Source organism: Entamoeba invadens, assembly GCF_000330505.1.
Source record: "Entamoeba invadens IP1 unplaced genomic scaffold scaff_1105074724789, whole genome shotgun sequence".
In the NCBI taxonomy this organism is placed as follows: Eukaryota; Evosea; order Mastigamoebida; family Endamoebidae; genus Entamoeba; species Entamoeba invadens.
Genome location: NW_004191596.1, coordinates 97321 through 113381, shown reverse-complemented (window position 1 = coordinate 113381; position 16061 = coordinate 97321). Strand labels below are relative to the sequence as shown.

At 27.6% G+C, this 16061-nt stretch overlaps 5 protein-coding genes across 5 annotated transcripts; 1 reads left to right on the top strand and 4 right to left on the bottom strand.

The window, feature by feature from the left end:
* Window positions 1-2197: 2197 nt before the first annotated feature.
* On the bottom strand, window positions 2198-2908 carry EIN_002320 (hypothetical protein; the record flags this gene model as incomplete). The annotated part of the gene is made up of 1 exon (XM_004182869.1): window positions 2198-2908. One exon carries the CDS (start codon window positions 2906-2908, stop codon window positions 2198-2200), a length of 711 nt encoding a protein of 236 aa, XP_004182917.1.
* Window positions 2909-3151: 243 nt separating this feature from the next.
* On the bottom strand, window positions 3152-4114 carry EIN_002310 (hypothetical protein; the record flags this gene model as incomplete). The annotated part of the gene is made up of 1 exon (XM_004182868.1): window positions 3152-4114. The coding sequence occupies one exon, from the start codon at window positions 4112-4114 to the stop codon at window positions 3152-3154; it is 963 nt and encodes a 320-aa protein (XP_004182916.1).
* A 5609-nt stretch (window positions 4115-9723) lies between these two features.
* On the top strand, window positions 9724-10425 carry EIN_002300 (hypothetical protein; the record flags this gene model as incomplete). The annotated part of the gene is made up of 1 exon (XM_004182867.1): window positions 9724-10425. The coding sequence occupies one exon, from the start codon at window positions 9724-9726 to the stop codon at window positions 10423-10425; it is 702 nt and encodes a 233-aa protein (XP_004182915.1).
* Window positions 10426-12038: 1613 nt separating this feature from the next.
* EIN_002290 (hypothetical protein) lies at window positions 12039-12389 on the bottom strand (the record flags this gene model as incomplete). Its single annotated transcript, XM_004182866.1, has 1 exon — window positions 12039-12389. The coding sequence occupies one exon, from the start codon at window positions 12387-12389 to the stop codon at window positions 12039-12041; it is 351 nt and encodes a 116-aa protein (XP_004182914.1).
* Window positions 12390-13467: 1078 nt separating this feature from the next.
* On the bottom strand, window positions 13468-14169 carry EIN_002280 (hypothetical protein; the record flags this gene model as incomplete). The annotated part of the gene is made up of 1 exon (XM_004182865.1): window positions 13468-14169. The coding sequence occupies one exon, from the start codon at window positions 14167-14169 to the stop codon at window positions 13468-13470; it is 702 nt and encodes a 233-aa protein (XP_004182913.1).
* Between the last annotated feature and the right edge of the window lie 1892 nt (window positions 14170-16061).

The following is a 16061-nucleotide window of genomic DNA, read 5'->3' as shown; positions in this document are numbered from 1 at the left end:
TTTTTACTTGATAAAATAATTTTTGGATATGTGAAACTATAATTTAGAATTTGTCTTTTTGTAATAACAAAAAATATAAAAATGTTTTGTTATTCAATTAGAAAAGGAAAAAACAAAACCCTCATAAAAAGTATATAAAAACACCATTTTTCCTCTTAGCACAATCTGTTGACTTAGCATCAAAAGATTTTGCAGAACAAAATTGTCGTTTTTCATTTTAACAGCCTCGAATAACAAAAAAATAAACCCAAAATGTTTTAAAACCCTTAATAACATTATTTTTTGCCCAATAACAATTCGCAGTAATATTTCACGCCGCAGTGATTTTTCACGGTACTCTAACATTATTTTACAATTATTGTCATTTTTAAAAATAATTTATTATTTTATTATTATTATATTATTATTTTAGACTCTATATTATTAATGGTAAAATAATATTATAAATATAGTTTGTAATCAATTCTAACATCCAAATAATTTAAATTGTTATCTATATAACAACTACATCAATTATATTACATATAATCATTTTATTGATCATTCATTAAACTAGTGTGTTTATGTTTATATAAATTAAATGCTTATTTGTTTTGTTTTAAATTTGAACTATATGTTTTCAGTCAAAACGCGCTTTATTACAAACACTATGTATCTTCGATAATGATAACATTATAATAAGGGGTGATTATACCATTTTTGTTATAATTATGCATAAAATAAAATATAGTTTTAATTACACAACATGGTTATATTATCAATGTGATCACTTATCACTTCGATGAAATCACGTTGTAGTAAAGATATGATTGTTGATGTGTTATTGTGTCAAAATTATGTCTGTTTATTGTTACTATAATTTATAACAATTATAATTATAAAACTATTATAAATAACATGATAAATTATTAATAATATATTAATTATTTTATTATAAAAAACAGTTTAAAGTCATAAATATATTTGTGTTGTCTTTACACTTGTGTTTTTCTTTGTTTTTGATTATCTCTATACTTTTACTATAAATTATTTGTTTGTTGCCCATGAATGCATATTTCGAAAATGAATAAACAGTGGCTGCAAAATAAACGATTATTTACCAAATACAAATCTTTATATTTTAAATAGAATGCATAAAACACGTTTTGCCTTTTGTTTTTGTTTGAAAATGATAAAAAATTCAAATTACAAACAATGAATTTATATCTTGCTTCCTCGACAGTGGCACGACGTAAATTTCAACGAGTGATCACAAAACCTCGTGGTGATCAAAGTTTATTTAAATGCGACTACTTTTATTGTTAAAGTTGATTTTATAAATTTTTCTCGATTTTGCGATTTTTGATACTTTTGAAAATGTATTTTAGTAATTTTTTGTATATTTTACACTTATTTTCTTTAAGATTTTTTTTTCAAAGTCTGAACAAACAAAAGTGTCTTTACGTCTTATCTTATTTCTTTTACAAAAAAATAGCAAAACCCAATTTTTAAATTTTTGTATTTTTCAAAGTTTACAAAAAAAATCTATTTATTTTCCCTTGTTATTGTTTTTGAGATCAATTGCGTAATGAAATTTCAATACACCTCAAAGTCTATGTTTTATTTCTTTTTCTTTGTTATTTTATGATGCAATTGATTTTGAATATTCCGGACCAGTATGTTTAACGATACAGATAGCTCTTTGTTATATTTTATAATTAATTTTATTATTGTAATAAATTGTGGTCATCTTAATAAATGTTTGATCTGACTTTTTTATCGAACTGTGACTTGTTTCTGAAAGGATCAAGCAAAAAGTGAACCTTTGTTCATCCCAACTTCAACAAAAAATTCAATTTTTTACTATAATTTATAATTTTTTACTATACAATTTTACTAAATCAGTCGTCTCAAGAAAGTTGGAGTAATTAAAGAAATAATAGTCTCATTTACTCGAAAAATAACCAAAATCACACAAAATCCATTATTTTTGGTTTTTAGAGTCCTCGAAGGGTTAATAAGGCTAACGGACTGACTTTATTAAAACATTTGGCAAATATTAAAAAAATAGAGTCGAAAAATTTCTTAGAATAAGGCAAAAACGATCATAGAAATCATAACAACGATTAACCCATATGCAGCTTCGGGTGCTATTGGTGTTGGGATAGTCGTATCATTACCATAGTAATAGATGTAGTAATCTTCATCGATATCTTTTTCACAAATCTGATAAGCATAGACAAGTTTTGGTGTTTTTTTCATTAGGAGTGGCACACTTTCCATCACTGAAATAGTATGAAGTTAAAGTAGTTTTATTAGTCTCAAATTTGTATCCAGTAGCACCACTAATACACATATTATCTTTTGTGAAATACATATCTGGATATGGAGTTATATCCAAATTAGTTGTAATGTTACAGTCGTTCTTTCCATAATAAACGGCTCTGTAATAGTATGCAGGGAAAGTCTCGAGTATTTCAATTTTGTAATCTGAAACTTCCGTAGTTGAAGCTCTAAGATCATCACAAGTGTCGGCAGTGTACATCTTCTCGTTGTCTTTGATTTCAACAAATTTAGTATCATCTATCGGACTTACATAGCACTTATTTGGGATGAAAGTTTGGGTATACATTTCTTCTTGATGGGCATACAGTGTTGGACCATAGTATTTTGTTCTATAAGAACCCGACCCAGAACACTCTCTGAAGGTGTCTTCTTCGTAATTTTCAGTGTCAAGTGTTTTGCATTCCTTGTCTTTGTATGATTTGAAATAAACCTTTTTATCGTCCACACTCAAAGTGAAATAAGACCCATCTATATCAATGCACCCGAGTGACGTGTATATTATGTCTGGTAGTGGATATAAAGCACCGGTGCACGTCGTAGCATCAATATAGGTTCGATCTTGAAGATAATACGAATTTTCCATTTCAGGTGTGACTTTATTTATAGCATCAGTGTTGCTCGAATCAACCCAATCAGATTCAGCAGAAGTGCAAGATAGCGCAAGTTGCAATTTGAAAGGCTTTGTAGTGTCTGCAGTTGTGATGATTCTTTGTGCTTTATTTGTTGCATCTTCATTCCCATAACATCTACCAACTGTATACAATATGTAATATCCAACGTGTTGTATGTATACTTGATCAGATGTGGATTTACTATAATAGTACGTTTAGTATTGTTTATTATTGTCTAATACACATGTTTTGTATTGATAAGTGTAATTTTTATCCAACTTGTTGCATGCAGCATCTGTGTAATAAAAATGTGTTAATTCGTTTTTTGTTGTAATAAAAATGAATCCAGAAGATGCCGAGTTTGACATACAATATCCTTCTTTTTTATAATAGTTATCTGGGTAAGTCGTAAGAGCCAAATTGCTAATAATGTTACAGTCGTTTGATCCACTGCTAACTTCTCTAAAGAAATATTCTGGAAAAGATGTTACTTTATGTACTGTTTTAGTTTCTAACTTGGTTGTCGATGCTAATGCTTCTTGGCATGAATTTCCCGCATAAACGTAACCGTCGTTTTCTACAACAACGAAATTGTTATCATCATCTAAGTAACATATTCCTTCGACATAAACCTGAAAAGATGTTGAATCTTCTTGAATGTAAAAGTTTGGAGCAGTAAATTGATTAACAGGGCTCATACTATTGTCACACACTCCAAAATTCTTTTCTATGTTAGATTTACCATCAATCGAAGTTGAACATTTTGAATCAGCATAATAAGTCATGTATACTTTCTTGTTATCAGAATTGATCGTTATGTTATGTCCTGTAAAACTAACACAACCTAAAGAGGTTATATAATAACCAGGAGATTTAGTTGTACAATCATTATCTTTATAGAAATTGTATTTAACATAATACCCTACAAGAAATGCATCATCAGTTTCTTCTAAAGACGCATTGATGTCATCTGACCACGAAGAAACATCACATGATACAGCATATTGAAGAGTGTATTTAGTTTCTCCTTGTTTCTTAACAACTTTTTGAGCTGCTTGAAAGTTGTTTCTAAAGTAACATGTGTCGGGGACATATGCAACAAAGTAAGATGTCTGTTTATTTAAAACAACTGTTGTGGAAACACTGAGAGAAATGAAAAGTAAAAGTAAAGAAAACATGAATTGGATATACTTGTTATATTTTGGTTTATATATCAAACCATTTTGTTATTATATTTATATTCATGTGTTATTTTACATTTCAATTTTCAATGGTGTAATTTTATTAGGTGTCCGGACAAAATAATGTGGGCAATAATAACAATTCAACAAAAGTTCATTTGAATTCAACAATTAACACTTTTTAAAAAAAAAACAATTTTTTTAATCTATTTTTATAAATAATTATTCAATTAATAGAACTTAATTCAATATCAATTTTGTAGTTTTTAGGTCAATTTCCCGATAAAATATAACATTAAAACCATATTAAAAATGCATTTGGTGTGACTAACTTAATAAATACAACAGAAATAAACATCTTGTGATAAAACTAATTAAATAAACCGATTAAAATTTATGTTCGGGCAACAAACTAGCCAGAAAAAAACAAAAAATGGCAATTATAGAGAATTGCCTGTTGTAGATAATTATGTATTTAATTGGGATTATGGTGATATTTACAAGTGCAAAAGTAAAGGCTGTCCAGTCAAAATACAGATCACTGAACAAGAAAGCATCAACGGGAAAGTGTTATTTAAATCTTTTCGTTTCGTCAATACAACTTTAATTCAACATTACCACCAAAAACACATGGCACTTGAAAAATACGAAAAGAAAATTTTGTTAAAAACAAACGTTGAAGAAAAAGCAATTTTTATGTTATCAACTAACACGATTGTTGACTTATTACCAGATATGGTCACTGCTAATTCAAGAAAAAGTACCATTACAAGACAAACAAATAGAATAAAGAAAACTGTGATTGATAGAGAGTTGGACAATATATTACATCAAGAAGACAAATATTTGTATAGACAAACCAAACAATTTGTCATTTTTGCTAGTCGTTTGAAAATGGAATTGTTGAAAAATAGAAAAATATACTGTTTGTGCATGGACGGAACGTTTGCTTCTTTTTAGAAGAGTTTAGTCAATTATACACAATACACTGTTTACTCCCAAATGGTCAGTGTTTTCCTTTGTACTATTGTTTAACAAAACGAAGAAGAATGGAAGACTATCTCAACTTGTTTGCCGTATTACAAGAAACACACCATGGTATTTTTGGCAAGTTGTTGTTTACAAATGAGACATCAACAATGAGTGACTTTGAAAATGCGGTTTTAAATGTATTAGAGTCGTTTAATTGTGATGTCCATTGTTGCATGTTTCACTTTTGCCAATGTGTTTGGCGCAAAATTGTAAATTTTGGGCTTGTACCGTTTTATATCGAAGGAACCAATGAGAAGTTGGTAATGAAATGGTTGATGATAATACCATTTTTAAAGAAAATAACATCAGACCACTTTTTTAAAATGTAATTTTTAATAACATTTTTAAATTTCAAGAAAATGTTTTTGCGTTGTTAATAAAACTTTATGAGTACTTTGAACGAGTGTGGATTAATGGAAATTTCCCAATATGTTATTGGAGTCAGTATAATAGAGATGTAAGAACGGATAATAGAAGCGAATCATTCCACTCTTCTTTAATAAAGAAGTTAAACACTCAGAAACCTTCACTTGAAAAGTTGTTGTTAATTCTTGCTAAAAACGAAAATTCCGTTATTGTTCAAATTAAACAAATGATAGAAGGAAAAAACACGAAACTAAAAGCATCTTTGTCCAAAAAAACAAGCAAATCAGACAATTGACCGAAAGTTTTTACAATGAAAGTCTGACACTGTGTGAGTTCATTAATTCTTTGATTTGCATTGAACCGTTTTTATTACACGAGAACAACTTCGAAAACGTGGAATTGCACAACGAAGATGAAGCGGGTGCGTGGATTCCAAAGAAAAAAGAAGAATTTATTGATGTAACGAAAAATGATTTGATATTGGATTTGAACATGTATGGCATTTCTTATGTCGATCACGATGAAACTTATAAAGAATGTAATACAATACCTTTATCGAGTGATGACTTTTTATGAAATCGAAACTCCAATGCAAATTGAAGAAGAAGTTGAGAATACAACAAAAAATAACACCTCATGTAAAAATACTATTATTGCTGTTAAGAAAACAATTACTAAAAAAAGAAAAACTATTCATGATATTCAAATTAAAGGAAAAAGATTGGCCAAAAACGCAAAGAATTAAAACCAAAGAAATGATAATTTTAATAATAACATTTAATTGGGTTTATAACAAATTAAATTGAATTTTTATTATTACAAACAGTTAAAATAATTATAAAAATTTATTACTAATTATTAATCGTTTTTTATTTGAAAATGAGTGAAATTTTATAAGTTCGTAATTTATTGCGATTTTTGGTTTAAGCATATTATGTAATATGTTTAATAAGCAGTGTTTGGTTGATCTGAAAGTAACAATTTTTATCCAAATTCCTATAATAAAATTGTTTTAAGAACATCTTTAACTTAAAATTAGCTGAATACGGTATTTAAACTTGTTTTATCACAAGATGTTTATTTCTGTTGTATTTATTAAGTTAGTCACACCAAATGCATTTTTAATATGGTTTTAATGTTATATTTTATCGGGAAATTGACCTAAAAACTACAAAATTGATATTGAATTAAGTTCTATTAATTGAATAATTATTTATAAAAATAGATTAAAAAAATTGTTTTTTTTAAAAAGTGTTAATTGTTGAATTCAAATGAACTTTTGTTGAATTGTTATTATTGCCCACATTATTTTGTCCTGTCGTCATTTTATTATTTCAAAATAAATGGTAGACTAAAAAAAATTTTTTAAACACAAAATCATTATTTGGTCATTTTTTGTTTTGTAAAATTTTTACACAAGTTGTGTGTAGTTAATTATTTTATTACACACAAATTATTGAAGACATACTTTACATAATACCCCGTATTTTTTATAACTATTGTTATTAACTTTCTTAGAATTATAAAGAGTAAAATTAAAATAAACATGAATTAAATAATCCTGTTATAAAATAGTTAAAATATTAAAACAATTAAATTTTTGTAATATTTTGATCTTTTAGAATTTTATTTTTTCATTAAGTAATTTTAATATATCATTCAAATATAATTATTTTTATAATTATTTATATCCAGAAAACAGTGTCATTATTGTAATTATTATTTAAAAAAATACACTGAATCATTGGTTATTTATTGCACTCCAAAAATGCAATAATCAATTGTGTGTTATTTATTTATTAAACAAAGTTTGAAATAAAAACACATTTTAATAAATAAAAATTTTAAGAAAATATAATCAAGAAAAAAAACATAAGATAAACTTTTGTTATAAACAATGTTTAAAAACAGACTCAAGACAATATTTATTTTTATTGTTTTTAATCTAATGTTTAAATATTTAAAACAATAATATATTTTTATAAATATTACACTTATTACCCATTCAAACAATGTAGGACCCTTAATTTGTTTGCATATTAAAGGGATTCATGAGGATTGTTAATTTTTCTGAGGATGGTAAATATCTTAAACATAATTTCTTTCAATTTGGATTTTTTTGCCTAAGATCAAAAAGGTATATTTTGAAACACATGATTTTCTTTAAAAATGCTATTTATGGATTTTTTGAAAGATGATTCTTTCAGTTGATTTTTACAAAAAAATAATCTATTTCTATTTTCTGATTTACCACAAGATTAACCTTGGTTCATATGAAAACAATAAAAATTAATTTAATTTATCGAAAAAGTCAATTTTTTAATCAAAATCACAAAACAAATTAATCTAACAATTTTTAATTTTTTTTACAAAAATAATTTATTATATATCAATTCATGATATTTCAAACAATAAAAATTGATAGCAAATAACGTATTAATAATGTATACTCTATGCGATGACAATTGATGTATTTGCGCAAATTCAAAAAGAGAGGTTTTGGATATCGATAAAACAACGATTGATAAATAAACAAATTTTTAAAATAAAATCATTTTTGTTTTAAACGGGTTTATTTATTTTTAAAAACATATACACACAAGAAATATATGTTTATATTATTTTTTTATTATACAATATTAATTCTCAATAGAAATGTGTTTCTTTTATTAATCAATTTTATATATTATTTAGCGTTTTTGTTGTGTTTTGACGATTTTTGATATAATCAATTATCAAAACCCACTTTATAAAAATTCATTGATAATTTTATTTATAGAATTTTAAATCAATAGTGGCAGTGCCATAAATATCTCTGAGGATGGTAAGTCGTGTAACAAACAGACATTATCAACACAGACTTAAACATCTAAGAAGTGAAATGACGTGTTCCCATGTTCAAAAATAGTAACTTACTCAATATACATTTCAGATAGATGTAAAAGTGTAAACTTTCTATTTCTGTCATCCTCAGAAAATAATTGCCATCCTCAGAACTGTAAATCTGTTTAAAACACAAGTTAATATCAAAATGAAATATTCTTTTTAAAATATACACAATATGATTAACTTTGTTATTACAATAAATTTGAATAATTGCATAAATTACAAAATTATTAATAAATTTGTTATTTTAAAATTGCATTTTTATTAAATCAGTGTTTTCGACTTTTTCAATTTTCATTTTGATTATCAAACAATTATCAATTTAAACGTAAATTTCAATTATTTTGTTATTAAGACGGATTCGGAAATAATTTCAATAAGTATATAATCATAATATGAACACGTTTAATTCATGTTTTGTTATTTCCCGTCTCAAGTTCGCGAGATATAATTATTGTTTTTGTTTACTGATTATCGTAACGATTTTTTGATTGTTTTTAATCTTTTGGCATTTATGACAAATTATTACCATAATTTAAAAATTGAACTTTGACTCGAAATATTAAGTGTAAATTATAACTTGAGTTATGAGAGTGGGCCTTATGGGGAACTGAACCTTATGGATTTGGTTTTTGTATCCTCAGAATAATATTTTTTAATAAGGATAGCTTTGATCCTGAGGATACACCTTATCCTCAAGAAACCCTTAAGAATAAAATATGATTTAGATAAAACTTATCCAATTTTCACCTTTCCATAAAAAAAAGTTGATTCAGTTGATATGCTAAAGTTAATATTCAATTTTCGTATATCCAGATCGTTGATTTCGTTTCAAATTCGATGACTCAAAATCACTTTAAAATTCAAAACAGTTATTTGAGACTCAACAAAGGATTTCAGATACAAAGTGCAGAAGAAGACTTTTACACGAATTGGTCTTTAAAAAAATATAACGCTTTTAATTTATTAGAAAGTGAATTGCTCACAGTCGATACAACTTTATTCAAAAATCAAAAACTTAAATTGAGCATTTCGAGGCAATAGTTTTATATAAACAAATTTGAACTTAAAACAACGTCGAGTGAATATACAATGCAGCGAATTTTAAAAAAATATAAGTACATAGTTATTAATTGAAATACTAAACAATTAATGAAATAATAATATAATAATTTAATAATTTTATTATTATTATTTTGAATTTTTTGTAAAACATTTTTAAAAGACAAAACACAAGAAATACTTTTTATTAAATTTTAATTAAAAAAAACTACTTTTTTCAAAAAATATAATTAAACCTAAAGTGGCACTAATAATTTTGAATGACAAAAACAGACCCAATCACAGTTAGAATTCAACCGATTGACCGTACAATTGCGGACGAAAAAATCCACGCCCTCTTTGATAAATACTCTCCCGTCTCATATGACAATCCACGATATGAAAAAGACACTCCATTGAATTACTGTATAATCACAATGGGAGATAAGGAAGCAGCTGACACTCTCATAAAAGAGAAGAATGGGAGTGAATGGGATAAAGTCAAGATCAAAATATCCATTGAAAGAAAAGACCCATCGGGATCCACAGTGAACTTTTCGTTCAGAGGCCTGGACAAGAGCGAAGATGACGTCAAGAAGTATTTGAAGGGATATAAAGTGAAGAGTGTCGAGAGAGGTGTTGCCAAAAAAGGGACGTTGATCGGCTACACTGTCAATGTAGTTCTTAAAGATATGGAGACGGCTAATAAGGTCAAAACAGAGTTCAAAAACAACGAAGAAACAAAGAACTACGGTTTGAAGTTCTTTAAGCAGACGGGGTCTGCAGTAGAGCGTTGTTACATATGTGGGACACTCGGACACTCAAAGAAAAATTGCCCTGAAAAAGATCCAGCAGTGCCACAAGTTCTAAAACATAAAAAAACAAAGGCCGTTTCTCAATCTGAAAAATCTGTTCCAGAAGACAAGGAACAGAAAAAAAATAAGAAAGGAGTGAAACGAGAAAAGCAAAACACAAAGGAGTGAATGAATTGAAGTGGTTTTAAGTGCCTTTTTCCTTCTTTATTTCTTATAAGGAATTCATATAAAGAATTAATACAACTAGGTTTGATATGTTCTATTTTACTATTGTTTATAGTAAACATATTATTAAATAAGTATACTATTTTTTTAATTGATTAGTATTTATATTAATAACTATAGATTCAATTATAATAGTAATTAATTAATAAATATAACTATTTACTTGTGAATAAGTTAAACAAATCCAATTTACATGACGACACACTCTTTGCGACTGTTTGTTATATCATCTTCAAGTCTCTCAATTTCATGTTTCCTGACTTTCTATCCTTTACCTTTTGCTATCTTTTTCACATCAGAATTAAATTTTATTTCGCCACGTTAATGCTTATGTGTTTGTACTCTTTCATTGTGATAGCCACACAAAACACATTCCACTCTTTCTTCACTCGATATACATTATTACCATTCAACGTGAAAAACATGTTTTTTGCTATCGACAAGAACACTACATCTAACTACATTGATTGCATCGATGACATTACCATACGTCTTGTTTGTATGTATTATAGCAGATTTATACCCATGATATATATTACTATCATCACTGTGATATCCTATCGTGTTTTCCATCCTTCCCACCATCTGGTCTTTTTCAAATGCAAATACACTGTTTGTGAATAGGCCAATGGCCACAGTAGAAAGGCCTGTGACTTCAACCTCATAGTATCTGATATTGTAAATGTCCTCCAATTCACCAGATTTGTTTAAGACCCTCATTGGCGAGTCTGTAAAATGAATTGTCATAAAGTCGAACGACACAACTTTGTCTCCAAAAACAAAGTTGGCACTTTTAATTCGTTTTATACACCCATTTTCATCAATTATAATACGCCCATCAATATTGAAGAATTTGTGAAGCACTTAATACACCGATTTTTCAATAGCTTTGTTGTTATTATGTAAATGTACAAAAGGGAATGGAGAGGGAAATTCACAGTATTTGGGTCCTCTGTCTTGTTTACTTGTGATGGTCAACATCTTTAGAAACCACTCGGGAAATTTTTATTGAAAATTAATGGTACCCATCCCCTCTGCTTAATATGAAACAAATGGTTTGAAGTGCTCACCACCAATGAAATCGATTTAACAAAATAACGGAAGTACTACTTGTTCCATAAATAAAAATTCGATTGTAGATACTGATTGACTTTTAACAATATACAAACGGTGGATTGTTGTTGGATGTAAAGAAGAGACTTGCAATGTTTTTACTTTATCATTTTCTGAAGTTACTTGTTTAGTACTTTCAAGTTTGTGGTCAATAAGTACTTCATTTTCTTTGTCAATTTTATCAAATTTGTCTTCATTTCTCTAGATGTGACAAGTAAAGGCGTACCACTTTTTGTGTTATTTAATGTAACATTTTTACATTTAAATGTGACATCTTTTCTTGACACATCCATGTGATTCAACGTGTGAATAAACATCACAGCTTTTGATTTCAAGACGTAAATTTCATAAAATTGAGTGAAGTTGTAATACACTTGAATGGCTGTACAATCAAAAATTGTTATTTTTCTATAGTGTTTTGACTTACTTTGAAAGAAGATATTTCAACACTTTTTCATTATAATCTTTTCTAAAACAAGTGAGTCATACCACATCAGTGGAAGTCCATTCATTTCATTCCCTTTAAAATTTTTTGTTTGTTTTCCTTTACAATTTATTAGTGTAATTTCTTTTATGTTATTATCAAACAACACTACGGGCTTTTCTAAGCAAATTTTGGCTTTGAATGTCTCAGTCGCGCATTTCTCAATTAATCCAATGAAGTCTTTTAAAGGTGGGTTATCACTGATTTTGACAGTTGACTTTATTGGACACATTTTCTCTCTCAATGTGGGCAATGAGTTTCCTGAAAGAGTTCTATAGAAGTACTCTCCATTTTTCATTAACTTTGACATCTTTTCCGATATAATATGTGTGTCAGCTATATATACAATTTCTGTTCTTCCATTTTTAGGTATTAACCGAGTTAATTTTGTCAATAACATTTCGTCTTTTTCTTCGAATTTGTTATAAATAACAACTTTCCGTGGTAGACTGGGAAATAATTATAGAAATATAAAATTGTAAAACTAAAATAATGTTTTCGTTCATATTATTGGTTCACACAATTGCTTATTATTATGACAAAGACAATAATGTATTTTACGATTACATTTTTTATATTTATATATAGAATTACCACGACATTCATCGTTGAAATGAACTTTATTGTGAACGTACAATCTTTTAAAAAAAATTAAAATCAATTACTTTAAGTACATCTCCAAATTTATTGTTGTATTTGTTTATTTTTTAGAATACCAAAATTTTTTATCGGCTTGAAAAAAACCATTTTGAGATTTTTAAAGTCATGATTGCATACACCCTGAAAATTTATATAAAAAAAATATCTTCGATGTAATATCTTATTTAAATGTATTTTTATATGGTAGTTGGTTTGAGTAATATCTTTGTGATAAAAATGTTAAAAAAATAAAACGTGTAGTCTTTTTTAAAAAAACCAAATAACAAAAAAAACTGCCTAATAAAAAAATTATACAGGGGCTAAAAAACGCTTTCGTCTTTTTAACCGCTTTCACTTGATTTTATAGATTTTTATAATATTAATATAATAAAATGTATAATACTGTTTACCATGAAGGTTGAATATGCATCGTGGAGACTATTTCTGTCCGAGGTGGTAATTTGTATTATACTTTTTATTATAATGTTATTAATTATAACTAATAAATTGATAAAAAGCGGTTAAAAAGACGAAAGGGTTTTTTATTTTCCCTGTAAATAAAACAAGAAAATGTGTAAAAAATGAATCTATAGTTAATAATATAAATACTAATCAATAAATGAAATACTATTATAATTATTTAATAATATGTTTACTATAAACTATAGTAAAATAAAACATATCAAACCTAGTTGTATTAATTTTTAATAAAAATATAAAATTAAAATAAAATAGTCGCTTCAATTCATTCACTCCTTTGTGTTTTGCTTTTCTCGTTTTATTCCTTTCTTATTTTTGTTCTGTTCCTTTTTCTTTAAAACGTATTTTTTATGTTTTTGTTCGGCAATTTTCATGTCTCGTGTTTTTATGACTGGAGCATGTTTACCTTTTTCAGGGCAATCAGCTTTCTTATGTCCATATTTCCCACATATAAAACATTGATTGATATGTTCACCTGTTTTAGTAATAAACTGCAACTCGTATTTCTTTGTCTCTTCTCTGGTTTCAAAGTCCTTTTTCATTTGTATTGCTGACTCCAAATCTTTAAGAACTACATGTAAATAGCTACGCATTAATGTCCCTTTTTTGGAAATTAATCTCTCGACACTCTTCACTTTATATCCCTTCAAATACTTCTTGACGTCTTTCTCATCCTTATTCAGTGTCCCATATAAAAAGTTCACTGTTAATCTTGATGGGTCTTTTTTATCAACATACATTTTGATCTTGACTCCATCCCATTCACTCCCATTCTTCTCTTTAATGAGAGTGTCAGCTGCTTCCTTATCTCCCATTGTGATTATACAGTAATTCAATGGAGTGTCTTTTTCATATCGTGGATTGTCATATGAGACGGGAGAATATTTATCAAAGAGAGCGTGGATATCATCGTCTGTCATTGTGGAGTCGATCGGTTGGATTCTAACTGTGATTGGGTTTGTTTCTGTCATTCAAAATATAAGTGCCCCTTTAGGTTTAATTGTTTTGTTTTTTTTAATTATTTAAAACTTTTATTTATTAACATTTATTCATAATTTATCAAATATTGTTTTGAATAATAATTTATTACTAAAATAATATAATTAATAATGTATAATGATAATAGTAATTATTTTATAGTTAATTATATTATAATCAAAACAATGGGAAATATATCATTTAACCATTAAAACAAACCATCTTGGGGTTTTCTCGCCTTTTGACTTCTATGAATTAAAAACAAAAATTTACATATAAATTCTACAATTTTAAGCTTAAATGATATTTTGTGATAATTTGGTTAGAAATTGATTTATAACAGTTAAATATAATTAATTCCATTTTTTTGTTAGAAATAAATATCATTTCAAATGAGATTTATACCAAATGAATTATAAAAACAAATAAACTCTATAAACATACATGGAAAACGAGTTGAAAACACTCTCAACACTCTGCACAAACGCAGCAAAGGCGGTGTCAGACCTCAACAAATCCAAAAATGAATACAACTTTGTTGACGACAAGTCACTTGACATTGATCAACGCATTGAAAATGCAGAGGGACACTTTGGCAGACTTGATGCTATATTTGAATATAAGAAGAACATTACAACTTCACTCGACACAATCGCCACTGATTTAAATAACGCGTCAAACAAAATCAAAAGTGAATTAGTTCTATATTCATCAAAGAGTGACAACGAAAAGTTGTATGAGATATGTAATGTCAGAATTGCACTTCTTGAAGAAAAATGTAATAAAGACACAATACCACTAGAAAATGCAGACGAAAGAAACAGAATCATTCAAGTGAAAAACACTAAAGTTGAAACAATAAAAAAATCAGAGAAATTTATTAATGCGAAAAGACAACACGACGAAGAAGTTGAAAATGAAAAACGCGAACACCTCACACTTGACGAAAAATCGTGTCTTGAAATATTGACGGGGTACAAAATAGGAAGTGTAGTGTTTGATCCAGACAAGGACGATTGGTCAAAAGGTACATCTGTGTTCGGTGAAAAAGTCATGAACAAATGCAACTTGTGCTTTGTGGTAGAAGACTGTAATCACAACAAATTTGGTGGCGTGTTTACTGGATATATTAATAAAGTTAGTGAATATCTCAAAGGTGGCAGTTCGTACATTTTTTCACTTGTGAGAAATGGCACTTTGAATCCAAAAAAGTTTGAAAAAAGTGAAAATGACACTAACGAATTTTATCTTAGGGCTCAAAACGAACCTTATCTTTTTGGATTTGGTGCTGGTCATGATATAGGTGTGCACAAGAAAGGTGTAAACGGGAGTTATTGCAAACCAGACACTTACACCGCCAAGCAGAAAGAGTTGACTAATGATGTCAATTTCACACCAAAGAGTGTTGTTGTTTTCCAACTCAACTGACCTATTTTTGTCGTTTTTTGTTTTTATTTTAGATATTTTCAACACATTGACAACTAAATTGTCAATTTTTTAAGTCGCCACATCATCACAGCTTAAATTAATGTACAAAAAATTTAACAAAATTCATCCTTTTGAAGGGTTGGATAGACGGAAAGAACGAGGTTTCACCCTCCAAACTTAACACTGGAACAAACACCATCGCCATGTTTTTTTTGTCTTTTTTGATGATGATGTGTTAATATTTGACAACTGTCGCTAAAATTGAGTGTCTTTAATTAAAATTCAAAGTTAAACAATTACTTAACATTAGAACGCCAATTCAAAGCCGCTAATTTTCCATCACTTCCATTGAAATTAACAAAAAAATAAGATAAAAAAAGAATTAGGAAAAAACGTTTAAAAGCCAGTAAAAATTATGAAACAATGTTTTTGGAGTGTTTCGAATTGTTTCCCAAAA